Below are 25,263 nucleotides of genomic sequence, written 5' to 3' on the forward strand. Positions count from 1 at the left end.
GAGAGAGAGAGAGAGAGAGAGAGAGAGAGAGAGAGAGAGAGAGACTATGGGCAGGGGATACTCAAGAAAACACTTTATATTACCTGATCAATATTTATTCACCATAGTAATAGAGTAGTGAATAGTTTAACCAAGATATGCTGCGTTCGTCTTCCGAGAGTACAGTACAGACATGCACGGCCGCTTGATGGGCTCCAGGAATAGGGATTTTCGACCTAACGGAACACAAGAGAGGATGAGTTTGTCGTCTTTTTGCTTGACTCAGGAGAAGACTCGCTCAACGGACTCATGACTGACTGACTGAAAAGAGTTTGTAGGTTACGTTTCGGGGCTCATATTATCCAGTCAGAGTCATTTTTTTTCTTTTGACTGACCGACTGACTGACTGACTGACTGATAGTGTGGACTGACTCTGAAAAGTTTGTAGGTTATGTCTCGGGGCTTATATTATCCAGTTCGAGTCGGTTATTTTCTTTTGACTGACCGACTGACTGGGGTGGTGTGTACTGACTCAGAAGGGTTTGTAGGTTATGTCTGAGGGTTTAAACTGACCAGTCTAGTGTTTTATCTACTGACTGACTGACTGACTGGTGGTGTAGACGGACTGAAGGGAGGGTTTAAGTTTATATCTGAGGGTTTGAAAAGGTTAGTCCAAAAGTCAGGTCAGTTTTTTTATATTTTTTTGCTGACCAGTCCAATAAGTCAAGTCCGTTTTTCTCTCTTAACTGACCGACTGGGTAGTGGTATGGACTGAGTTAGGGGAGAGTTTAGGTTCTATCTGGTGTTTTATCTTGCCAGTCCAACGGTCAGTCAGTTTTTAAGGTTCTTGACTGACTGACTGACCGGCTAGTGTTAGTGTGGACTGACTTGAGAGGGCTTAGTTTCTTGGTGGTTATTCTGGCCAATCATTTAGTCAGTCAGTATTTTGGTTCTTGACTTACTGACTGGTTGGTGGTGTGGACTGACTTAAGGAAGGGTTTGCAGTTTATATCTGAGGTTTCTTCTGGGCAGTCCTTTAGTCAGTCAGTCTTTAGCCACCTTTCAGCGTTGTTATCCGCCGAAGCGACTGTCCGTTGAGCGTGGACGAAGAAAATGAGAAAATATATATAAGGACTATGTTATGTCAGCGATGTGTTCATGTCAACGTAATTATGATACATTAAAGCCTTAACCAAATGTAAAAGTTTTTTTTGACGATATTTTGGTTTGAATCATCGGGGAAATATCTACAAAAATTATCGTTCATACCGGTTTGTTTTGAGGGTTTTCTTGTTTGTATTCTTTTAAATCTACACAAAAATGTACAAATTTCAAAAAGTTTCAAGTATTTCTTTGGTCATACGAAAATATAGAGAAATAAGACAATAGGCACCTCCAAGATAATTAATATTTCTTTCATCTCTTTCTCTGTGACTTAATTAAATCATTATTACTATTTTTTGCCATTTTTATAGACATCTTTTTCAAACGCCGCCCACGGTCACTCGGGGCGAATACAGACAGCAACAGAAAGAGTAACAAAGCCATCAAAATGTACAGAAAAATAATAATGCACTTATACGGTTGATTACATACATACGTACATACAAGAAAAAGCAAGATACGCCAGGAAACCGAGACTGATAATAATAATACTAATGATAATGATAATGATAACCTTTTCGTACGAGATATACTTACACCGGCCTCAGAGAAACGGCATCTATACATCACAAGGAGATTAAACACAGACTTACTCTAAGACTGTGGAACGTTGACTAAGTAACGTTCGTGTACATGTGCGTGAGGGAAAAGGCGAGGAAAGGGGAACGGAGGGGAGAGGAAGAGAGATGATGGGTGGGAGGGACAGGAGGGAACAGGAGTTATAGATATGGAGACGGGACAGAAAAGAATCGGTACATTTCAGCTATATATATGGTAGTCGACTTGTGCAACTGTGGCGGGAAAGAAATATAATAAGTTAGGGATCGGAGGGAGGAAGGAAGGGGAGGAGGATAAGAGAAAGAGAGAAAGAGAGAGAGAGAGAGGGAGAGAGATTAGGTTAGGTGTGTCTAAACCTACAACACAAGGACGCTAAGGTCACATCTAAAGAGGCAACGAGGTACGCTAATGCTAAGGAGTCAGAAGTGATCGAGTCAGGTGTGGAAGGTACAGAGAGCGAGTAGTTTTGGTCGAGTCGGTTTGTAAAAAGTTTATATATATTACTTTCTATCCAAGTTCGGCTTCATGAGTTGTGGTCCGGAGCGGTGAATCGGTTTCGTTCGGGAGGTTCGGTTCGCTTGGAGTTCTCTGTATCGTGGTGTTGTTTTTTCCCGTTTTTCTTATCTCCCCGTATTGTCACTCTTTCCCTAAGTGGCGTGAGGTGACACTGTTGGGATACACCTGTAAATCTAACACGTGATCGTCCATTAAGTATATACAGTGAGGTGATTTTAGTAGTTGTGAAGCGTATCATTTTTTTTTCACATCCGTCAACATTCATTAAGTAGTTGCAGTCATTACCGTTTAATCAGCTTGAGAACAATAACAGCAAAGGCGAAGTACGAATAAGTGGGACACCTTAACACTTTGCTAGCTTTCTTTGATTTCAAGTTTGTGGATATGCTACAAAACGATACTGTGAGACAAGGCGTGCATTTCTTCTTAAAACACTCCTTAAATATCGTAACGGCGGCGGTGGGGTATTAGACTACCTCGTACTCTTGACTCAACTCCTCAGCGGTTTCAATCCTAAGTCACTGCATCGATTCCTTCCCTTACCGAGCGACGAGAATAAATGAAAAGCGACAGTTTAGCACAGAGTCGGTTCATCTCTTTTTCCTTCTCGGTGCCGAAAACAAATGAAGATGGACAGGTCAGAGTCCGAGTCTTTCCACCTTCCCCAGAGCCTTCAGACCTGCCAGACGGGAAGCCTCGCCGTGGATCCGTCAAGCAAAGGGTAACCACTACCTGATCTTCCTTCTCGCTCCTGGCCAATCATGTTTGTCTTAATCCGTTGTACACTGAAAACTTTTTGCGATCAAGTCTTCCTTCTTGCTCGTGGTCATTCCAGTTCGTTCTTACAGATTCCCAGATATTACAAGTCGAAGGGAAATACGGAAATGTTTGCTATCGATTCTTACTCCTTGTCCCTGTCCAATCAAGTTCGTCATTTCGGATTGGCAGGACGCAAGATGAGCGGTCCCCTTGCTGGACTGATCGAGGCGAGGTGCTTCAGAGGGCGGCGGCCACAGACTCAAGTTCATACCAAATGGAACCTTCGGCGCAATGACACTCGTGCTGCGTTGTGTTCCCCAGTCGGAGCAGAACCCTAGCTGACCTGACAAGCGGCGAGGGGAAGTGTGGGAAGAGAGTAACAAAAAACAAGCTAACCTAAGAACATAATACAAAGGATGGGGGAACAAGACACAACCGAGGACAAACCGAGGATGAGGACGCGGGCTGCAAGTACAAGTTCCCGAGTCAGAGGAGAAGGAACCTAGCTGACTAACAAGCACAAGGGCAAGTACGGGAAGAGAGTAACACAAAAATAAACAAAAATAAACTAACCTAGGCATACAAATGGTACAGGAGAGTGGGAACAAGACCATATGACAACCCGGGGAGGCATGCATGGGAAACCAAGGATACATAGGAGGGTGGTTAGGGAGAGGAGAGAGACAGTTAGTAAGTTCCAAATAGTATAACCAAGTATACTCGGCCTTACTTTGCGTGTCACCCCAGAGCGACTGGCTGGCAGGTGCTGAGGACAGAGAGAGCGAGACAGACAGACAGGTAGACAGATACAGACACACGCGGACACGACTTCCCGCTTCCCCCAAAGACTCGTATGAACTGAGCGAGGCTTCGAAAAGTGTCTCATCCGCCTCGAAGTGACGTTAGTGAAGCAATACTCAACTGGTGCAGACTAAATGATGTGTAAGTAAAGATTAACTACAATAATTACACATTTAGTAGTATTTCTGAACATTAAGTAATCCATTTCAAGTAAAAAAAAAAAAAAAAAAAAAAAAAAAAAAAAAAAATTGATGGACGCTAAATGCTGCATAAGTAATGTAAATGATTAACTACAATAATTACACATTTAAGTAGAAAGTTTGAACATTAAGTGCACCATTTCAAGTCGAAGTTTGGACAATACAACACAAATCAATAGAAAAAAAACAACGTCTTTGGGTGAAAGCAAGTAATCGTACACGTGTGATTGAGCTACTTCTAATACTTTGACCCCTTTTACGTAGGTGTCAGCTAAGAATAGAAAGAGAAGGAAATGTGAAAATATAAAAAAAATACACGTGCTAGAGGGTGCGAGGGGAGCCAGTCACTCTCAAATAAACCCATCAGAGTCACAAGCCATTCCGTCTTTTTCTCAACGCTGAGGGTGGTGGTGGTGGTGGTGGTGACTATAGTAAGCACACGATATCGGCCACCCAAATCTCTTATCTTAAGTAATAATAAAAAATAATAAAAATAATAATGGTACTAATAATTAGAGTGACGCTACAGTGAGATTACAGTGTAGGCCATGCAAATAGTGTACTCATTTTCTTTTTTTTCTTTCACTCAGCAACAAACGTGATAAAAAAAGGACTTAGGACTTTTTACTGAGGTGTGGCCTGAGGGTCGTGGAGGTGCTAGTGTTGGTACAGGAGGAGGAGGAGGAGGAGAAGAATGTTAAGTCATCCACTAATACCCAGAAGCAAGCATGATACTCTACTTACTAACAGGCAGAGTGAGCGAGTGAGTGAGTGAGTAACCCACCGTTTTCTATGTCCACATATGTGAGGTTCCCATTTTCTTCAAGCTATACTTTCCAGCGCGCGACCCCATTCCCATTTTCTTCGATTCAATCTTCGCCTCATACTCTTTCGGGTCTCGCATAAAGCTTTCGTGTTATGCTAAAAAAAAAAAAAAAAAAAAAAAAAAAAAAAACTATCAATATGTTCACCGGGTTTCCGCTATTTATGTTTCACTAAGTTTTCCGTCTCACGCTAAAAAGTTCCTCAGATTCGATTATTATTCATTCATTCATTCAGTTATCGATTCCTTAAGTTCTTCAGGTATATTTTCCATTACTTTTTTTTCACGGGGACTTCGAACGCCACTGTCGGATGTCGCTTCAGGAAAAAAAAAAGTCGGACTCGGGTGAGAAATAGGAGAGGAAAGAAAGGAGAGGTGAGGAGGAGGAGGAGGAGGAGGAGGAGGAGGAGGAAGAATGAGTATATGTGCACGGGGTGAATAAAGTCATTTTTAAAACCATGTACAAGTTTTTTTCCACGAAAGGTTCATTGTGGAGTTGACTATCATTGTTTTTGTTTTCTTCTCTCGTTTCCGTGAGTAGCATATAAAAGGTCTTAGAATCTATAGAATATGTACTGGCATCATCCTTCACTTCCTTCTGTCTTGCCTGCCTTCATCTTTCCTTATTACCGTTGCTTTGTGTATGATCTATCCTTTCCTTTCTACCTTTCGTGTTTTCTTTATTCTGGGTCGACTTTTACAGCAGCCTCAGTGAAGACCAGTGCGCGAATCCATGCGTGAAAAACCACCTCACATATACATATAAATAACCAACATGGAATGGATGAATCAATGACACAATGAGATCCTTCCGTGTGTAGCCTCCGAGAAGGGACGAGGGGAGAAAAAAATGGGAGAGCTACCCCTGAAATCTCTCTCCTTCGTCCCTTGACCGATATAAAAAGAGATGAACACGAATGGATCAATGAACCAATCTCTCTTCGCTTCCATGGACACGGGGAGAGGATGCGGATAGACACTAGTTAGATTGTTAGGCTAGATAAGGCTATGCTCTGAATCTTTACCTCGACGCCATTAGGAAATACATCAAGATAAAAGACTGAGAGAGAGCGAAAGAAGGAAAAGAAAGACATAGACAGAAGGTAAGAGAGGCAGAGAAAGATAGAGAAAGAATACCAAGACAGAAAACACAGAAGACTAGGCTGTTCAACACTCCGAATCAAAACCTCGAAGCTGTTTCAATCCACACCACTTAGCGCACACACGCTCTCCCCGACCCTAGCCTAACCGCATCCTTCCCTGCATCCATTCCTCGGTCCTGGTCACTCCGTTTCCCATTCTCATTGCTCGTGGATGATGACAGAGGCGCGGGGAACAAGGCCCTTCCGGTCGTTATGGCAGCACAGGAGGTAACGGTCGTCCACCTCCACCACCACCGTCAGTATATCGCCCCTGTTGAAGCTGAGATGTCCGTTGTCCGTGGCGAGGCGGTGGTGTAACGTCTGCACTAGTCTGTAGGGGGTAAGGTAAGGGATGGAAGAAGGGGGAGGTTGAAAGTAGGGTGGGAAAGACGTATTGTGATAGAAAATAGAAGGGGGAAAGGGATGGAAGAAGGGAGAGGTTGAAAAAGGGGTGGGAAAAGACGTAAGGAGATAGGAAACAGGAGGGAGAAGGGTGGAAGAAGGGAGAGGTTGGAAGGGGGTGGGAAAAGACGTAGAGAGATAGAAAATAGGACAGGAAAGGGAAGAGAGAAGGGGTAGAAGTGGGGTAGGAAAGAAAGAGGTAGAGAGGGAGGTAGATGTGGGAAAGGATGGAAGAAAGGAGAGGTAGAAAAAGTGTGGTAGGAAAGAAAGAGGGAGGGAGATAGAAATAACGTGGGGGAAAGGGAAGAGAAGAAGGAGGGGAAAGGGAGAAAGAGGGATAGGAAAGATGGGAGAGAGGAATGGAGATACAAATAAGGTGGGGAAAGGGGTGGAATAAGGGGAGGAGAAGTAAAGAAAGAGGGAGGGAGGGAGATAGGAATTAGGTTAACGAGAAGAGGAACAAAAGGAAACGGGGCAGGAATGAGGGGAAAAAAGGGAGAAAAAAGGAAAAAACAAACATTAGTAATATGACATCAATAATAGTAATAATAATAGTAATAATAATAATAATAATAATAATAATAATAATAATAATAATAATAATGATGCAGGAACTGTGCCTAAGAAATGTAGTAGTAGTAGTAGTAGTAGTAGTAGTAGTAGTAGTAGTAGTAGAAATAGAAAAATAAGTAGGAGAAAAATAGTAGTAGTAGTAGTAGTAGTAGTAGTAGTAGAAATAGAAAAATAAGTAGGAGAAAAATAGTAGTAGTAGTAGTAGTAGTAGTTTTGATAGCAGTGTTCTTAGTAAAAATGATCTTTATATACCAGTCATAATTGATTCTGACCGTAGATATATATTTCATGTGTAGAAAAAAACTAACAACCTTCTCAAAAAAAATAAAAAAATAAGTGGACACAAAATACTAAAAATACAAAGTGCCAAAACAAAACAAAAAAACAACAAAAACAAACACAAAACACTACGACCAAATATCAGTTAAATATATGCCCAGGTGAGCCCAATCAGGTGACTCAGGTGAGGGGCAGAACAAAATGCATCAGGTCTGGTTACATCAAAGCACAAACAAGGGAAATGACTACGTGTTATGCGTCTCGGCGGCTCTGAGGGAGGGAGCCGCGCGGAGAGTCAGACGAACTGTGAGACGCCCCGGGAAAGCTCAGAGGGGCCATGGGAAAGGAGGTGAGGCGCTGGGGTGAAGGGGAGGAAGGGGAGAGAGTGTCACCCTTCCCCTAAGTCCCCAAAGCACCCAGCACCCACCGCCCCCATGTTTCGATGCAAATGGTGGGAGCCTTTTCCTGGATATCGAGCTAACACGTGCCAATATATTCGTCTTTTTTCTTCCGTCCTCAGTTGCGGGCGTTGTGTGTCCCCTCGCCGCGCCGCCCTCACTCTCTACTCCTCTCCCCATTCTTCTCTTCCCTCCCTTTCTCTACTTAAATCGTATCTCCATTCCCATCTTTCCTATCCCACTCTCTATCTCCTACATCCTATCTACATGTGTCCAGACTCCTCGTGCAGTGACCTGGTTTTAGTTTATTTCCCTCACGATCCATTTGCTGGGGCCGACCCGCACTTTGAACACAGGAACACAAGGGCAAGAGCAGTCTGCAAGAGGCCGGTAACCCCGTCTCCCTCAGCTTCTTACACATAGCTATATATAACTCTTGCCTCCTGTGCCGGGTCAACTCATACCAAGAACATAAGAGCAAAAGGAGTCTGAAGGAGGCCAGTAACCCCGTCTCCCACAGCTTCTTACACATAACCATATACATAACTCTTGCCTCCTCTGCTGGTCCAACTCATACCAAGAACATAAGAACAAAATGAGTCTGCATGAGGCCAGTAACCCCGACTCCCACACTTCCTCATACGGTGCAAAACAAGAACATAACAGTCACCTACGAAGCCGGCGTTGGGGCACGGAGGAATATATTGGCACGCCGCAACTCGATCGCCAGGAAAAAATCGTCCCGGTCTCTCTACGATGCATGCAGCGGTTCAGAACATTCCAGTCTCAATCATCAGGGCGGAAAACGGATCACCTGGCAATGCTGCGTGATCGTTTCGTCCTCTACAGGTACAGCAGAGTTTAGTCAAGAGGAGAGTGTAGTGTGTTCAAGGCCAATTAGAGTGAAGGGGCTAATTTGAAGTTCCTGCGCCCGCTCGCCCGCACTGACATGCCGGGAGAGAGAGAGAGAAATATAGGGGAGGAACGGAAAGAGGTATAAAGTGCGGTAGAAATGAGGTAGAGAGGGAGGGAGACTGGATTTAGGTAGGGGAAGGGAAGGGAAAGGGAGGTAGAAGTGAGGTAGAAATGACGTAGAGAGGGAGGGAGACTGGATTTAGGTAGGGGAAGGGAAGGGAAAGGGAGGTAGAAGTGAGGTAGAAATGACGTAGAGAGGGAGGGAGACTGGATTTAGGTAGAGGAAGGGAAGGGGAAGAGAGGTAGAAGTGGGGTAGGAATGACGTAGAGAGGGAGGAAGACTGGATTTAGGTAGGGGAAGGGAAGGGGAAGAGAGGTAGAAGTGGAGTAGAAATGAGGTAGAGAGGGAGGGAGACTGGATTTAGGTAGGGGAAGGGAAGGGAAAGGGAGGTAGAAGTGAGGTAGAAATGACGTAGAGAGGGAGGGTGACTGGATTTAGGTAGAGGAAGGGAAGGGGAAGAGAGGTAGAAGTGAGGTAGAAATGACGTAGAGAGGGAGGGAGACTGGATTTAGGTAGAGGAAGGGAAGGGAAAGGGAGGTAAAAGTGGGATGGGAAAGACAGGAGGGAGGAATGGAGATACGATAAAGGTGGAGGAAGGGAGGGGAAGGGAAGAAGGGGAAGGGATGGGAAGAGAGGAAGTAGAGAGTGGGAAAGGAAAGATGGGAATGGAGATACGATTTAGATGGAAGAAAGGGAAGGAAAGGGAAGGGAAGAAGGGGGAGAGGAGTAGAGAGTGAGGGCGGCGCGGCGAGGGGACACACCGACAGCAGGCGCTCAGAGCCAATCAAGGATGCGCAGGTAGGGTATGTTCTCCAATTCGTACGCGCCTCTCCCAAATAGTACTTAGTAAAAAATAAAAAAAATAATAAAAAAAAAGGAAAACTCAATCAACACAGGTATGAAAACGAACGGATCAGAACTTATAATTCGTTTTTTTTATTCTTTTTTTTTCGACCGTTTCAGTTTCACACCTCAGCAGCTCGTGTTTCCAGTTTTCTTTCTTTTCCTTTTCATAATCCGAGAAAGGAAGAAAAAACAACAACATCGGCAAAAGTTGAACTGACATCGTAATATAGAAAAATAATCGCTAAATGTCAGAGCAAAGAGTAGTAGTAGTAGTAGTAGTAGTAGTAGTAGTAGTAGTAGTAGAAGATAAAGAAAAATCAGAATAAGTAGGAGGAAATAGTAGTAGTAGTAGTAGTAGTAGTAGTAGTAGTAGTAGTAGTAGTAGTAGTAGTAGTAGCAGTAGTATGCGTCAGCTCAACAATTTACCAGAGCAGTTTTTTCCCCCCTCCCCAACTTCACGCGCGTACTAAATGGATCACGGCGCGTACGAATGCATAAACAAACCCACCCCGGCGCAGGTAGTAGTAGGTTAGTTCAAGGTCACACGGGGCCGATGCAATCAATACGTTACCTTCACTTTACCTCACGATTTTGAGCGAGTCGGAGTGTGTGAGTGTGGGTGATTCTGTCTCTCTTTCTCTGTCTGTCTTACTTTCTCTCTCTCTTTCTTCTTTGTGCTTTGAGTGAGTCAGTAACAGGTAAGGCAAAGGTTGTATGCCATTCGTTCGTTCACTCTCACTCTCACACTCTCACTCTCTCTCTCTCTCTCTCTCTCTCTCTCTCTCTCTCTCTCTCTGGTGGTGGTTATGGAGGAAAAACAAAACAATAAATATAAAAACAAAGATATTCTCCACCTCAAAAATAACGCAAAAAAATAAGAGGAACAAAAAAAATGATGAAGGTGGAGGAGGATGAAGTGGATGAATATAACTCAACTCTCCACCTCCTCCTCCACCTCCAAGAACGCTGAGTAAAAAGGGGACTCAAAAGTGGAGGAGGAGGAGGAGGTGGAGGTGGAGAGGAAGAGGTGGACGAGTGACTACTTAAGTAAAATCCATCACAGCCCAAAAGAGGGACGGAAAAGTGGAGGAGGTGGAGGAAATTGAGTGACAAAATTCCACCATGATCAAAAAGGGGAGCAATGAAGTGGATAAACAAGTGGAGGAAAGAAAGGGCAAAGGACGTGAAGAGTGGAAGGGAAAGAAAATTCACCAAAACAAAGGCAACAAAGAAGTGGAAAAACAGGTGGAAGAAAAACGGGAAGGCGATGAGGAGGGAGAGAAAGAAGCAACCAAATCCACCACAAACAAGAAAAAAAAAAAAAAGGCAAAAGAGGAAGAGGAACAAGTAACTATGTCCACCACAAGGAAGAAAAAAAAAAACTAAAAAAGTGGAACACAGGAGGAGGAGGAGGAGGTGGAGAGGGAGAGATACAAGAAGCTAAATCCACCACAAATAAGAAAATAAGCAAAAAGAGCGAAAGAAAGGCGAGGTGGAGGTGGAGGAGGTGGAGGAGGAGGAGGAGGAGGAGGAGGGGGAGAGATGAACGAACGAAAACGCCATCGCGACCACTCTTGCCTGGACTTAACATCGCTACTTACTTGGGCGTGTCTCCGGGGGTCACGCGTCTCCCATGGCTGGCTGACCTGGGCTGTCCTCCATACCTACGCTGGCCCTCATACCTTCCACTGGGGCTGCTGCTTTTCTCGGCCGAGGCGGGGACGCGGCCGGGCACCGAGGACGCGCGGACCATGTTGGTGGCGATGGAGTTCGGGCGCGGGGCGAGGCGGGATCGAACTGAAGGCGGGCGGGCGGCGTTGATCGGCTCCTCCGGCGGTGCAGGGGACGAAGCTTTGTCCTTGAGGGAGCGTCGCGGGGCGGGCTTCGGTAGCTCCTTGGGGGACGCCGGGATGTACTTCGGAGGCTGCTTGAGCTGCGGGGATGTCTTCTCCTTGGCGGGGTCGAAGGCCTTGAACGGTCGCTGCGGAGACGTCATGCTCACAGGCCGCGGTATTCTTGACCTGCTGCCGCTGCTTGGACTCACCGCCTTCTCTGGGATCGGTGGCTGTGGCTGCTGCTGGGTCTGCTGCTGTGCTTGCTGCTGGGGTAGTTGTGTCTTCTGGGCTCTCTTCTCCGGGCCGGCCATCTGCTCCCACTTGAGTTGTAGTCGCCGGAATCTCACTCCTTCAGGCTCGTCGTGGTCGGTCTCCAAGCACGCCTTCGCCCCCTTCTCGTTCTCCGTGTCCTTCTCGGAGGCTGACCGTTCGCTCACGTCCCCGTCTCGGCTGGACACGTCGCTGATCCTCAAGTCTGTGGTCTGATCGTCATCCAGGCCCATGCTGCCTCGTCGGTGCCCCGCTGGCCGCCCGCTCTTGGGGTTGTCCAGTGAGTCGGTGTAGTCTTCACTGGAGGTTCCGGCGGCTTCCTCCAGCATCAGCTTGTCTATGGCTGTCAGGAGCCGTGAGCCGAGCTGGACGCCGCTCCACCGCTTGCGCTGCGCTGGGCTGAGCTCCTCCGCAGTCACATGGTCGTAGCAGGAGCGCGGGCGTGGACTGCGGCTGCGCTCCCTCGTGTGGTCCAGCGTGGAGTGAAGGAGCTCGTGTTCGTCAAGCTCGGGCGAGGTAAGGACCCGCATGAGGGCCTTGACGCGGTCCTGCTGAGCGGCGTTCTTGAACTCCTTCGTCTCTTTGGAGTGAAGATGGTCGAGGACTGACGGCGGACGCTCCCCAGGACTCTCCTTGGACCCTGTGTGGAGGAGGAGACGTTCTTCCATCTTCTGGAGGCTCGCATGGAGGGCCTTGTACTCGTGTAGCAGGTCGAGGTTGAAGGGCAGCAGGGCGAGGGGCCGCAGGGACAGGAGCAGGTCGTCGTAAAGGCTCTTGGTGGCGGTGTTGGCGAGGTAGAGGAAGGCCTCGGGGTGGTAGTGCTTCTGGATGACGCTCTCCCGGGTGCGGAGGTAACACAGCCACGAGTCCAACGACCGGATGCTGCGAGGAGACGGGAGGAGGAGAATGAGGGACTGTTGTGATGCTGAGAGATGTTTGATAGATAGGAAGATATACAAATAGATAGATAGATATAGACAGATAGATAGATATAGATGAACACAATGGAAAAGTATGACATTTACACGACTGAAAAATCTTTAAGTACATATTATTGCATCATCTTTTTTGACACCCACACACCCACACCCACCCACTCACACCCACATCCACCCGCCACTCACCCACCCACACACCCACAACTCACTTTAGGAGGCCGAAGATGAAGGCGTTGAACTTGATGGGCCCCTCTGAGAGACACTCCTCGCTGTTCAGAGTGAGGACCAGGTCGTTGAGCGCCTTGGTGGAGGGGCCTGAGGGGGGACAGCGTGCGGTTAGCCCAGAGGTGGATAGAATAGACATTAGGAATGGTGATAGTAAGTGTGGAAACAGTAGGAATGATGGTGGTAAGTGTGGAAATAGTAGGAATGGGCGTAGTTAGTGTAGGAACAGCAGGAATGGGCGTGGTTAGTGTAGGAACAGCAGGAATGGGCGTAGTTAGTGTAGGAACAGCAGGAATGGGCGTGGTTAGTGAAGGAACAGCAGGAATGGTGATAGTAGGTGTGGAAACAGTAGGAATGGGCGTGGTTAGTGAAGGAACAGCAGGAATGGTGATAGTAGGTGTGGAAACAGTAGGAATGGTGGCGGTAAGTGTGGAGACAGTAGGAATGGGCGTAGTTAGTGTAGGAACAGCAGGAATGGTGATAGTAGGTGTGGAAACAGTAGGAATGGTGGCGGTAAGTGTGGAGAAAGTAGGAATGGGCGTAGTTAGTGTAGGAACAGCAGGAATGGGCGTGGTTAGTGTAGGAACAGCAGGAATGGGCGTGGTTAGTGTAGGAACAGCAGGAATGGGCGTGGTTAGTGTAGGAACAGCAGGAATGGGCGTGGTTAGTGTAGGAACAGCAGGAATGGGCGTAGTTAGTGTAGGAACAGCAGGAATGGGCGTATTAAGTGTGGAACAGTAGTAATGGGCGTGGTTAGTGTCGGAACAGGAGGAATGGTCGTTGTTAGTGTTGGAACAGCAGGAATGGGCGTTGTTAGTGTTGTTACAGTAGGAATGGGCGTAGTTAGTGTAGGAACAGCAGGAATGGGCGTGGTTAGTGTAGGAACAGCAGGAATGGGCGTGGTTAGTGTAGGAACAGCAGGAATGGGCGTGGTTAGTGTAGGAACAGCAGGAATGGGCGTGGTTAGTGTAGGAACAGCAGGAATGGGCGTGGTTAGTGTAGGAACAGCAGGAATGGGCGTGGTTAGTGTAGGAACAGCAGGAATGGGCGTGGTTAGTGTAGGAACAGCAGGAATGGGCGTGGTTAGTGTAGGAACAGCAGGAATGGGCGTGGTTAGTGTAGGAACAGCAGGAATGGTGATAGTAGGTGTGGAAACAGTAGGAATGGTGGCGGTAAGTGTGGAGCCAGTAGGAATGGGCGTGGTTAGTGTAGGAACAGCAGGAATGGGCGTGGTTAGTGTAGGAACAGCAGGAATGGGCGTGGTTAGTGTAGGAACAGCAGGAATGGGCGTGGTTAGTGTAGGAACAGCAGGAATGGGCGTGGTTAGTGTAGGAACAGCAGGAATGGGCGTGGTTAGTGTAGGAACAGCAGGAATGGGCGTAGTTAGTGTAGGAACAGCAGGAATGGGCGTGGTTAGTGTAGGAACAGCAGGAATGGGCGTGGTTAGTGTAGGAACAGCAGGAATGGGCGTGGTTAGTGTAGGAACAGCAGGAATGGGCGTGGTTAGTGTAGGAACAGCAGGAATGGGCGTGGTTAGTGTAGGAACAGCAGGAATGGGCGTGGTTAGTGTAGGAACAGCAGGAATGGGCGTGGTTAGTGTAGGAACAGCAGGAATGGGCGTGGTTAGTGTAGGAACAGCAGGAACGGGCGTGGTTAGTGTAGGAACAGCAGGAATGGGCGTGGTTAGTGTAGGAACAGCAGGAATGGGCGTGGTTAGTGTAGGAACAGCAGGAATGGGCGTGGTTAGTGTAGGAACGGCAGGAATGGTGATAGTAAGTGTAGAAACAGTAGGAATGGTGGCGGTAAGTGTAGAAACAGTAGGAATGGTGGCGGTAAGTGTAGAAACAGTAGGAATGGTGGCGGTAAGTGTAGAAACAGTAGGAATGGTGGCGGTAAGTGTAGAAACAGTAGGAATGGGCGTGGTTAGTGTAGGAACAGCAGGAATGGGCGTGGTTAGTGTAGGAACAGCAGGAATGGGCGTGGTTAGTGTAGGAACAGCAGGAATGGGCGTGGTTAGTGTAGGAACAGCAGGAATGGGCGTGGTTAGTGTAGGAACAGCAGGAATGGGCGTGGTTAGTGTAGGAACAGCAGGAATGGTGATAGTAGGTGTGGAAACAGTAGGAATGGGCGTGGTTAGTGTAGGAACAGCAGGAATGGTGATAGGTGTGGAAACAGTAGGAATGGGCGTGGTTAGTGTAGGAACAGCAGGAATGGGCGTGGTTAGTGTAGGAACAGCAGGAATGGGCGTGGTTAGTGTAGGAACAGCAGGAATGGTGATAGTAGGTGTCGTCAGCATGGAGGTAGAATTGGTGGAGTCGGCACGGCCCGCTAATCCCATTCATTGAGGTGAAGCCGACGAGCTGTCAAATTTACGGCCAAAAGATCGGGGTGGGTGAGCCTGACCTGACAACACCTGACACCTGGCCGTAAAAGTGACAGCTCGGGCGGATTCACTTAATTGGGCCGATGTCGACTCCACAAATACTACCTCCATGGTCGTCAGGTTGTCACTCCCCATGTTTCCACCCGCGTGACGACCCTCATCTCTCGCCTCAACCCTTCTCGCTCTCCTTGCTCATCCTTTTACACCTTCTTTTCTTCATTCTACTCCTCCTCCCAATCGTCATCTCTTTCACCCACACCTTCATTACTCTCTTTTTCACCTTCACGCATGTCTTTCCTCCTCTATACATCCCCCTTTCTTCCCTTCCTCTCTCCTTCCTTTCAGTGACTAGCGTGTCTTCCCGCCACCCTCTTAGTGGTTTATTAGTTCTCAAAAGTTTATTCTAACCAGGCTTCTAAATATTTCATGAACGCTATTCTAAATCACGGTATATATTTACGATCTTATTCTTTATTCTTGGCAAAAACAAGTGCTTATCATATTGGCCTGTGTGTGTCTCCTTCTCCTACTCCTTCTCATGTCTTCCTCCACACACCGCCTCCAGGTCCTCGTCGGTCTTCCAGCTGGTCTCCTCCCCTCTGCCCAACGTTACCAAATTATCGTACTCATCGCATTGCATTTTCGTAGTTTCTGACCGATAACTCAGCAAAAAAAAAGAAAACCATCAATATTTAACCGTTTTAACTATAACTTTAATTTTCTATCGTTATTTGTGCGGTTACGACAGTCTTGGAGCCTAAAAATGATAAATGCAATGTTCAGAGTACGACAATTTGCCAACGCTGCCTCTGCCTCTACATGACAGTGATGGAGATGGCCAGGCGAATTTCTCTTTTCAATGACAACGCGCAATATCCCTCTACCTTCCTTAATTTCTGTGGACTAACACACTAACAACAACAAAAGAGAGAAAACACAAGGTCAAGGGTCAAAGGTCAGTCATAGGTCACACACACACTTGGTCTACACTCACTTATCTGACTAGTGACCTCGATGACGCGCCACACCGAGTTGTTGATCTTGCCGAAGAGCGACTGGAGGGAGGGGTGGAGGCCGTCACTCAGCAGGGCGTAGACAGCGGGGCACAGCTTGTCGAGGGCGAGCTGGGCCACCGCGGGGGTCATGGCGCTCGTACCTGTGTGGGAGGGGTAAGGTCAGGTCAGGTTTTAAAGGTTGTAAGGGAGGAAGAGAGGGTAAGGGAAGGGGAGGGGGAGAGAGATGGGTGGAAAATGCAAATAGGTTTCCGCCACCACGACATTGTAACATACCATTTTTTTCTTTTGTGGTTGCATTATTAACCCGTCCGCTGCGATTGGCACGGATTTCGCCTTCACTGTTAGCCTGGTAACATATGCTCCCAGGTCGTTCTGTCCCTCTGTGGTTGGTAGTGGAGTGTTTCCCATGTGGTATTGGTATGCTGGATTTCCCCTCCCAAGATGCATGAATTCACATTTTTCTTCACTAAATTGGAGCAGCCACTTTTTGTTCCACTCCTGTAGCTTGGTGATGTCTTCTTGAAGGAAATCCGCATCCAAGGGGTTAAGGGTTGTAAGGGAGGAAGAGAGGGTAAGGGAAGGGGAGGGGGAGAGACATGGGTGGAAAATGCAAATAGGTTTCCGCCACCGCGACATCGTAACATACAATCTCTTTTTTTTATGTTGCATTGTGAAGGTGTTGAAATTGCTTTTAGTGCCTTTCACGGGTCATTTCTTAAAGTATGGGCCAATGGTATGGGCTGTGGTTGTGGGGGGCATCAATTATTCGCGGTGGCTGAGTGGTTAGTGTGCGGGCCTCGCATTCACCGCGTGATGGACGACGCTACCACCTGGGATTTTTCAGTCACCGCCGAGTGGCTTAAGACTACCCACATGCTGTCCTGAAGCCACCCATCAACCCGGACTCTAGAGGAAACCGTCCAAGTGAATCAAGAACGAGTTCCGGGGGGGCAGCATGAGCCAAGAAAAGATGGCGCCAATATAAAACACTTGCCTGCTCCATGACGGGCTGGGGCCGACTACCACCCAGGTCCCTCAAGAAAGTTTACCGGCGCTACAGCCTGGCACGAAAAAAAAAAAAAAAAAAAAAATTTCACGGTCACCTTTACTCATTAACACAAGGACCCCCCACCCCGCATCCACAGGTAAAGGAGAAAGAAAGCGTCATGAGAAAAAAAATCAACATTAAAAAAACAAGCAAAAAACATCGTATTTCACCGCTATCTTTAATATATGAAGACTAAAATACAATTACAATGAAAATAAAAGAAAAAAAGAGCAAAACGGCTGAAAACGACAAGACGAATTTTAAAGACGTTTAAGAAAAAGAATATAAACAGCAACAGCTCTCCTCACAACTCACCCAAGCGAACTTTGTCCTGCTGCGAGGCGCCGGTCGAAAAGTGGGTCACCAGTTTTTCAACCGCCGCGCGCACGGACAGCACGAGCGTCTTCTTGTCGTGGGCGTCGTACACCATCGGCCGCGTGTCCTCGTCTGTGGCGCCGGGACCCTCGCCGAGCGCTGTGCCGCTGTCTGAGCACTGGTTCTGTGAGAGTAGGGAGGAAGATGGAGGTTCAGAGTGGGTCTATTGAGGGACAAGATCTGTTTAGTTTTTTCTCGTGGTTTTGGCTTTCAAGTTGATTGTCCTGTGATAAATAAGAGTACACTTCTTCAAGCGTTAAGGTGTTGAGGTAAAGATAATAGGGCAGAGGCAAAGAGAAAATGCCGGAGTCAGAGAAGAAGGATGGATGCAAAACGATGGGTGGAGCCAAAGAGACGGAGAGGCGGAGAAGTAAATAGAAGGGATACCAAAGGTAACATGTAACACTAACCTCCGCAAAACTGACGCTCTTCTTGGGGCAGAGGTCGCACGTGGCGCCCCCATCAGAGAGCAGGGTACCCACGCCGCCGCGCGCCACCAGCAGATTGCTCACCTGGGAGCGGATGCGCAGCAGGTCGTCCTCCGTCAAGTCCTCGTGGCTGGAGACGTCTGGCAGCTCGCTCACCCTCAGGAGGTTCTTCTTCTGGAGTCCTTTGCCGCAGAAGCCGGTGCACTGACTCACGCAGCTGCAGCCCATCGGCGAAGGAAGGTTCTGTGGCGCCTCCTGCTCGGCCTCGATCGGTTCGCTTGCCGGGACCGCCTCGGGGATGGTTTCCCGTGCCACGCGCTGCGCCATGTGTTCCATCGGCTCCTGCAACGACCGCCTCTTCAGCAGGTCCTCCCGCATGCCGCCGCGCCCTGACTCGATGGCGCTAAACCTCTTGTTGGCGCCGCCCTTTCCACCATCATCTTTCAACGACGAGGACTTCCTCAGGATGCCGCGGGGCAGCGGCGGGCGGGGTGGGGGAGTGTCCGGGTCCTCGGAATCCTGCCGCTCGTCTTGGGGCAGCGAGATGGACCGCTTGGGTAGTGGCGGCGGCTTCTCGACGGCATCAGTCTGTTCGCCGCTGCTGCCGCTCTCGCCCTCGGAGTCATTCAGCATCGTGGAGGAGCCTCGGTACCCGGACGAGGGCTGCGTGGAGTTGAGGCTGCTGGCGCTGGCCGACGCCTTCAGCTCGTGCGAACACTTCTGTTGGAGTGTGTAGTCGGCGCTGACGGGGCGGCGGGCAGGCTTCGGGGAGTGGCAGAAAGAGGGCTTGGTGGTCTCCATGCAGTCTGTCTCGTCCAACAGCATCTCCTTCAGCTCCTTAGGCAGCAGGAAGTTGAGGGAGTCCCAGTCCCGGATGTGGCCAAAGCCGTGCTTTTTGAGCTTCTCCATGTCGCCGCAAGAGAAAGGTCGCCGCATCCTGGAGTCCTTGATGCGCCGCGCCTCCTCGGGGCGGGCGGCGTAGTGCTGGGGCACCAGGAACACTCGCGCGTCGATGTTGTACTTCTTGTCCCTGAGGAAGCCCAGGTCCGGCAAGGCGTAATTGGGGTAGTAGACGTAGACTTCCTTCTTCTCAATGTTGAAACTCGTGTTGACCATCGCCGACACCTTCAGGTTGGAGGTCTGCAAACACTGGTCGCTCATCTGCTTCATCACCCTCGGTTTGGGGCGCGGCTTCTGCTGGGACGCGCTGCTCAGCTCTGAGTCTGACGGCCGCCTGATCTTCTCCGTCGAGCCTCTGTTAGACGCGTAGCCGCTGGACGAGTTGCCGGAGTCTTGGCGCCGCCGCATCCCGCCGCCGACAGAGCCGTCCCGCTTGTTGTTGTTGTTGGCGGCAGCGGCGACGGCGGCGGCCTTCTTGGCGGAGCCAGGGGACTGCGAGCGTTTGTGTTCCTCGCCAAGCAGGTTGTTGAAGTTGTTCCTGTTCTTGTTCTTCTCCTTCTGCGAGGCCTTGGCGGGGGCCAGGTTGTTCTTCTCAGCGTTAAACTTGTTGTCGCGGAGCCGCAGAACCTCGTGCATGATCTTAGTCTCCTTCTCGGACTGGTCGAGGAGAACTTTGCTCTCGCCGCGGCTGTCCATCGAGATGTCCATCCCCTCTGGCTCCTCGCGGATAGGACTGGTGACGGGCGGCTTGGAGCACGGGTTGGTCTCCTTGAGGCTGTCCTCGAAGCTCGTCACGTTGTCCATCGTGCTGGTGAGGGCGAGGCCGGTGTTGTCTAGGGGGTGCGCGATGATGTTGTTGTTGTTGTTCATGACGCCGTCCTGCTGCTGCTGCTGTTGTTGCTGCTGCTGTTGCGAATTGGCGGTGTTGTTGGTGAGCGTGTCGGTGGTGGTCGTGCTTTGGTCAGGCGAGCTGAAGTCCTGCTGTTGGTTGCCTTTCGACGCCATGTCGTGCCCGAGGGAGCCGGTGCGTCGCCGGAAGCCTCGCTCATGGTGGTGGCCGTGGTGGTGGTGATGGTGGTGGTACATGACGCCGTTCTGCCGCATGAGGGCTGGCGGAGGCACAGGCGAGGCGCTGCCGTCCATGTCGTTCTCGGACTGGCTGTTCATAGGCCAGTCTGAGGAGTCGTGTACGTTGGACTGGTTGTCGGAGCTGGAGCACGGGCCGTCCTGCGAAATGCTGGACGACAGACTCACGGCCTCCTTGCTCAGGCTCTTCTGCCGCATGAACAGCTTCACCAGCGAGAAGTTGTTGGACTCCCCGGCGATGGTCTTGCTGGTCTGGCTGGATCGCATGCTGTTCTGAAGGTCAAACACTTTCACACACCCGCCGGACGCCTCCAGGGACCGCCGCATCAGGGACCGTCGCATCAGGTTGGGCATACTGTTGCTCTTGGCGCTAGATTGGTTCTGTCCTGAGGTCCTTGAGTCTTCCATCGCCCCCGCCGCCTGTTGCTGGCCTGTAGCGGCCCTGGAAGGCACCTCAGGCGTGCGGGAGGCGCGGCGGCCCACCCTGGACCAGGTGGTGTAAGGCTGGTCCGAGTGGGTCATGGCGGGGGCTGTGGCGCGGCCCTCCAACCTCTCTGTGGACCAGTGGTTGCTGCCGCTGGATTCGCTCTCTGTGGGAAGACGGAGGAGGGTGAGGGACAGAGGCAGGGAGCAGACACTTAAACATAGACTTGCTCTCGGTTGATCAAAGGGGGACGGAAAGTGGGAAAAAAGGTCACTTGGCCTCAGTCTCTGTGGGACAAAGTGGGAAGGCACAGGACAAAGACATAGCAACAGACATGCAGACACAAACATAAAACAAAGCCCTGCAGGTAGGAGACTAGGGGGACACTACAAAAAAGAGGCATTTAGACAGACGCGGCATTATATTTTGAAGGGAAAACGGGAAAAAACTAAGTAACCAGTGAAAATACTATAGATTGACCGCTGACACCGAGGAACTACGCAGCGCTTCGAAACACCAACAAGGGTCGTATTACAAGACATTTCGCCGCCCAAGAACACATATTTGACAAGGCTTTCGTAGGAGTTGTGGGCATTTCCAAGAGTAGTTTTATGACCCTGGTGGTAGTGTGACCCTTCTTCTGTACCATGAACCTAAAGAAACACATATTTGACAAGGCTTTCGTAGGAGTTGTGGGCATTTCCAAGAGTAGTTGTATGACCCTGGTGGTAGTTTGACCCTTCTTCTGTAACATGAACCTGAAGGGACACTCATTAGAACCCGACTGACCCCCTCTTTGACCTTTATAAACAGCTGATGTGAGAAGCGAAAGTGTCTAACGATACCGGTCATATTCTTAAACATTTCGGTCCCCAAGCACACACATTTGACAAGGCTTTCGTAGGAGTTTTGGGCATTTCCAGGGGTAGTTTTATGCCCCTGGTGGTAGTTTGACCCTTCTTCTGTACCATGAACCTAAAAAAACACTCATTAGAACCCGGCAGATCTCTTTTTCGACCTTTGGAAATTGTTGATGTGAGGGGTGGAAGAGTCTAACAATACGGACCTCAACAAAACACTCAAAAACAGCGGAACACACACCTGCTTCATGGTAGTCGGAGTCCTCGGAGTACTGCACGAAGGAACCCTCAAAGGCGATCGTGTAGTTGTCCTTGTTGGCCTGGCAAGTTAGGATCAGGTCATCGTGCAGCGAGTCACAGTCCAAGGAGTCCACGCTGAAGGTCGTATTGGCTAGCGGCGGCGGCTCCTTCAGCGGCGAGAACAGCGGACCGGACTGATACAGCGACAGATCTCCGCTAACTCCACTGTACTCCTCGTCGTCCCGCCTATCGCAGCTCTCCTCTTCCTCCTCCTCCTCCTCTTCCTCCTCCTCCTCCTTGTACTCGCCGTCCTCGTCCTCGTCATCGCAGTGTGAGGACGAGTGTGGGCTGCAGGACGTCCCCAAATCGATCTTGTTCATCATGGAGCCGGAGACGCTGGCGAACATCTCCCCGTCCTCAGCGCTCTGTTTGGGGGACGAGAAGTGTTATGGGGGCGGGGCGTCATAATTCTTCAGCAGATCATCTCCCAAGTATCATTTCTCGGTTTTCCTTTACATACGTCTCTCAGTTTCCTTTCTTGCCTTTCATCCTTCTAAAGTTCACCTCTCCTCTCTCTTTTCCTCCTTTATCCCTCCGTCCTCTCTTTGTTTTTCTCTCCCTTTGTTTCTCTCCCGTTTTCTTCATTCCCTTCATCCTTTTCCATATGTTTTTACTCTTATTTTCCGTTGCCTCAAATCCGATTTCGTAGGAGTTCTGGGCATTGCTAGGGGTGGTTTTAGGACCCTGGTGGTAGTCTGACCATCTTTCTGTACCCTAAACCTAAAAGAACACACAGTAGAACCCGTTTTATCTCCTTTTTGGCCTTTGAAAATAGTTGATGTAAGAGGCGAAAGCAACTTATAATCTCTCTATCTCTATATCTATCTGTCTATCTATCTATCTATCTATCTCTCACCTGGAAGTCCCCACACATGGTCGGCAGCGTGAGGAGGTTGTGGATGTCCTCGCTGTGGAAGTCGTCCATGTCGATCTCGGCCAGGTTGGCGTCGAGGTTCCTGGCCAGCGTCTCGTAGGAAAGGTCTTGCAGGGGCCCGCGACTCGCCTCAAGGACGGAGACGCGGCCCGAGCCATCCCTTCCCCCCGAGGACAGGGACGCGGGGCCCACCTCTCGGCTGTAACTCTCCCGATACCTAGCGCAGGGCAGCCTGGGTTAGTGGGAAGCGGCGCGGCCAAGGGGTTACGAAGAGAAGGTTCGGACAGCGGGCAGCGAGGAAAGGAAGGCAAGCAGTTACGTTAGGTTAGTGTTGAAGGGATGGAGGTAAGGTTAGGTTAGGTTAGCATTGAAGGGAAGGTTAGGTTAGCGGGTAGCGGGGAGAAGGTCAACAGTTAGGTTACGTTAGCGTTGACGGGATGAAGGGAAAGACAGTGTTGAAGGGATGAAAGGAAGGGTAGGTTAGCGGGTTGTGAGTTAAAGACGACGAGAAAAAGTGGAGAAAGGATGGAGGGAAAGGCGAGGGGAGAAGGAGGAAAAGAAAATGGAAAAGCGGAATTGAGGCAAAGCGAAAAAAAGAGAAAGTATAAAGCAAGTAAGCGAATGAAATAATGAAAGAAAGAACGGAATGATAAAGAAGGAGGAGGAGGAGGAGGACAAACAAGCGGCAATAAAGAATGATATGCAAGCAAGCAGTAAATAAAAAGATAAAGAGACGAGCAAATAAGAGAAACGGAGAGAGGAGAGAAAAAGAGAAAAAGTAGAAGCAGGTGGTTATTGTCAGACGTATTTTTTGTGTTAAATGTAAAAATTATGATTAAGATTTAGGAAGAAAAGATTTGAGAGAGAGAATATCCCGAGTTAGTCATCAAAGCGGAAAGTTAGTTAATTGAGGCCAGAAAAAAAGAGAAAAAAGAGAGAAAAAAACGAAAATTAATAACATCAAGGTTTCATAATAATAATAATAATAATAATAAACTAATTATTCTCTGTTAAATGAAAAGAAAATTAAAATATAGGTGTGTGTATATGTGTGTATATATGTGTGTGTGTGTGTGTGTGTGTGTGTGTGTGTGTGTGTGTGTGTGTGTGTGTGTGTGTCACAGGAAGGATATGAAGGTCTCTAACAAAAAAAAAGAAGTGACGTCAATCTCTCTCTCTCTCTCTCTCTCTCTCTCTCTCTCTCTCTGATGAAGTATATTATAATTCTCTAACTATTCGTGTATTACATTACATTTTTTATCATTATCATTATTCTTTTTTTTTCATTTATTTGTCTGTCACTTCAAACGTTCTCCTTCCTTTCTTTCTTTCCTTCTTAGTGTTATTCTTGAGTCATTGTTCTTACGTAACTGATAATTACTCCCCTTACTCTCCCTCCCTCCTTCCCTCCCCCTCTCTACATCCCTTTCCTGCCTCTCCCTCTTTTCCGTTCTACACATTTATCTTTTCATTTTTATTCTTCTTTCTTCTCAGTATTTTCTTGGTTATCTTCCTTTCCTCTTTGTCCCCTTTCTTTCTCTTCCCTCCATTCTTCTCAATCACTACTTCTTTGGTCATCTTCCTTTCTCCTTCCTCCTATTTCTTTATCTGCCTAAGCCCTTTATCCTTCTCGCCTTCTTCCTCCTCCTCCTCCTCCCTGCTTTCTCCTTCATTTCTCATCCTTTCTCTTTTCTCCCCTTTTCTCCTTGGTATCCTTTCTCTTTATCTGCCTTTCTTTCACTTTTCTTCTCCTCTTCCTCGTCTTCATCCTTCTTTCTTTCTTTTTCCTTCACTTTCTCCTCGTGTTTCTCTTCCCCTTTTCTCCTTTTTATTCGTATCTTTTCTTGTCTTCTTTCCTTTCTCCTGCTCTTATATCTCTTTGTCCATTTCCTCCATCTCCTTTATTTTCCTTTTCCTCAGTTCTTTCTCTTCTTCCTCCTCTTTTTTTTTAGCTGTCCTTCTCCTCCCCTTCCACCTCCTTCTCCTTTCGACTCTCCTCCTATCTTTATCCTTAATGGTCCTTCCTCTTTCGCTAGTCCTTTCAACTCCCTCCTCTGTCTGCTTTTCAGTGACATTTATTACTCCTCCTCCTTCTTCTCTCTTTCCTTTCTTCCTTTACTTGGCTATTTTATCTTTTCCCTTTGATATATAAATGCTTCTTCACCTATCCTGCCTCCCCTATCCTTTTAGACCTTTTAGCTACTCAATCCTCTCTATTTCGTTCTTTTCCTATTTTTTTTTGCTATCTTCAGCCCCACGACTTCACTAACCCAGACCTGTTTCCTCAGCTACTCTTTCTTATCGGTCAGTTCGTTTTATATTCTCGTTGTTATCATGAACGCGCCACGCCCTCAATCATTCCTCAGCCTTTTTTTAGCTACTCTGCCTTCCTTATCAACCTCTACCTCGTTCCTTCTCATTTTCCTTTAGCATCGTCTACGTTCCTACTTCTCCTAGCTAGTTTCTTCCCATTCTCCTCCTCTGTCTAGTTCCTTCCCATTCTCCTCCTCTGTCTAGTTCCTTCCCATTCTCCTCCTCTGTCTAGTTCCTTCCCATTCTCCTCCTCTGTCTAGTTCCTTCCCATTCTCCTCCTCTGTCTAGTTCCTTCCCATTCTCCTCCTCTGTCTAGTTCCTTCCCATTCTCCTCCTCTGTCTAGTTCCTTCCCATTCTCCTCCTCTGTCTAGTTCCTTCCCATTCTCCTCCTCTGTCTAGTTCCTTCCCATTCTCCTCCTCTGTCTAGTTCCTTCCCATTCTCCTCCTCTGTCTAGTTCCTTCCCATTCTCCTCCTCTGTCTAGTTCCTTCCCATTCTCCTCCTCTGTCTAGTTCCTTCCCATTCTCCTCCTCTGTCTAGTTCCTTCCCATTCTCCTCCTCTGTCTAGTTCC

General features: G+C 48.4%; 1 protein-coding gene and 1 long non-coding RNA gene across 5 annotated transcripts in view; one reads left to right on the plus strand and one right to left on the minus strand.

Annotated features, from left to right (window-relative positions):
• Positions 1-73: 73 nt before the first annotated feature.
• LOC127001944 (filaggrin-like) overlaps positions 74-25,263 on the minus strand; it is a 119,699-nt gene continuing 94,509 nt past the window's right edge. For 2 of the 4 annotated variants that reach the window (XM_050867218.1, XM_050867215.1), the window contains exons 3-10: positions 22,361-22,610; positions 21,446-21,869; positions 17,917-20,510; positions 17,447-17,630; positions 16,062-16,223; positions 12,669-12,774; positions 11,018-12,403; positions 74-6,273 (exon numbers count right to left, since the gene is read on the minus strand). In XM_050867218.1, the coding sequence (XP_050723175.1) occupies positions 6,102-6,273; positions 11,018-12,403; positions 12,669-12,774; positions 16,062-16,223; positions 17,447-17,630; positions 17,917-20,510; positions 21,446-21,869; positions 22,361-22,610 (5,278 nt within the window). In that variant the 3' untranslated portion in view covers positions 74-6,101. The remainder of the gene's footprint in view (positions 6,274-11,017; positions 12,404-12,668; positions 12,775-16,061; positions 16,224-17,446; positions 17,631-17,916; positions 20,511-21,445; positions 21,870-22,360; positions 22,611-25,263) is intronic. The other 2 variants (XM_050867216.1, XM_050867217.1) reach the window with 2 other exon arrangements.
• Positions 6,980-11,011, plus strand: LOC127001947 (uncharacterized). The gene is made up of 3 exons (XR_007755569.1): positions 6,980-8,811; positions 8,886-8,959; positions 9,108-11,011. It is a non-coding gene; the product is annotated as an uncharacterized LOC127001947 (long non-coding RNA).

This window comes from Eriocheir sinensis, chromosome 22 (assembly GCF_024679095.1).
Source record: "Eriocheir sinensis breed Jianghai 21 chromosome 22, ASM2467909v1, whole genome shotgun sequence".
Taxonomy (NCBI): Eukaryota; Metazoa; Arthropoda; class Malacostraca; order Decapoda; family Varunidae; genus Eriocheir; species Eriocheir sinensis.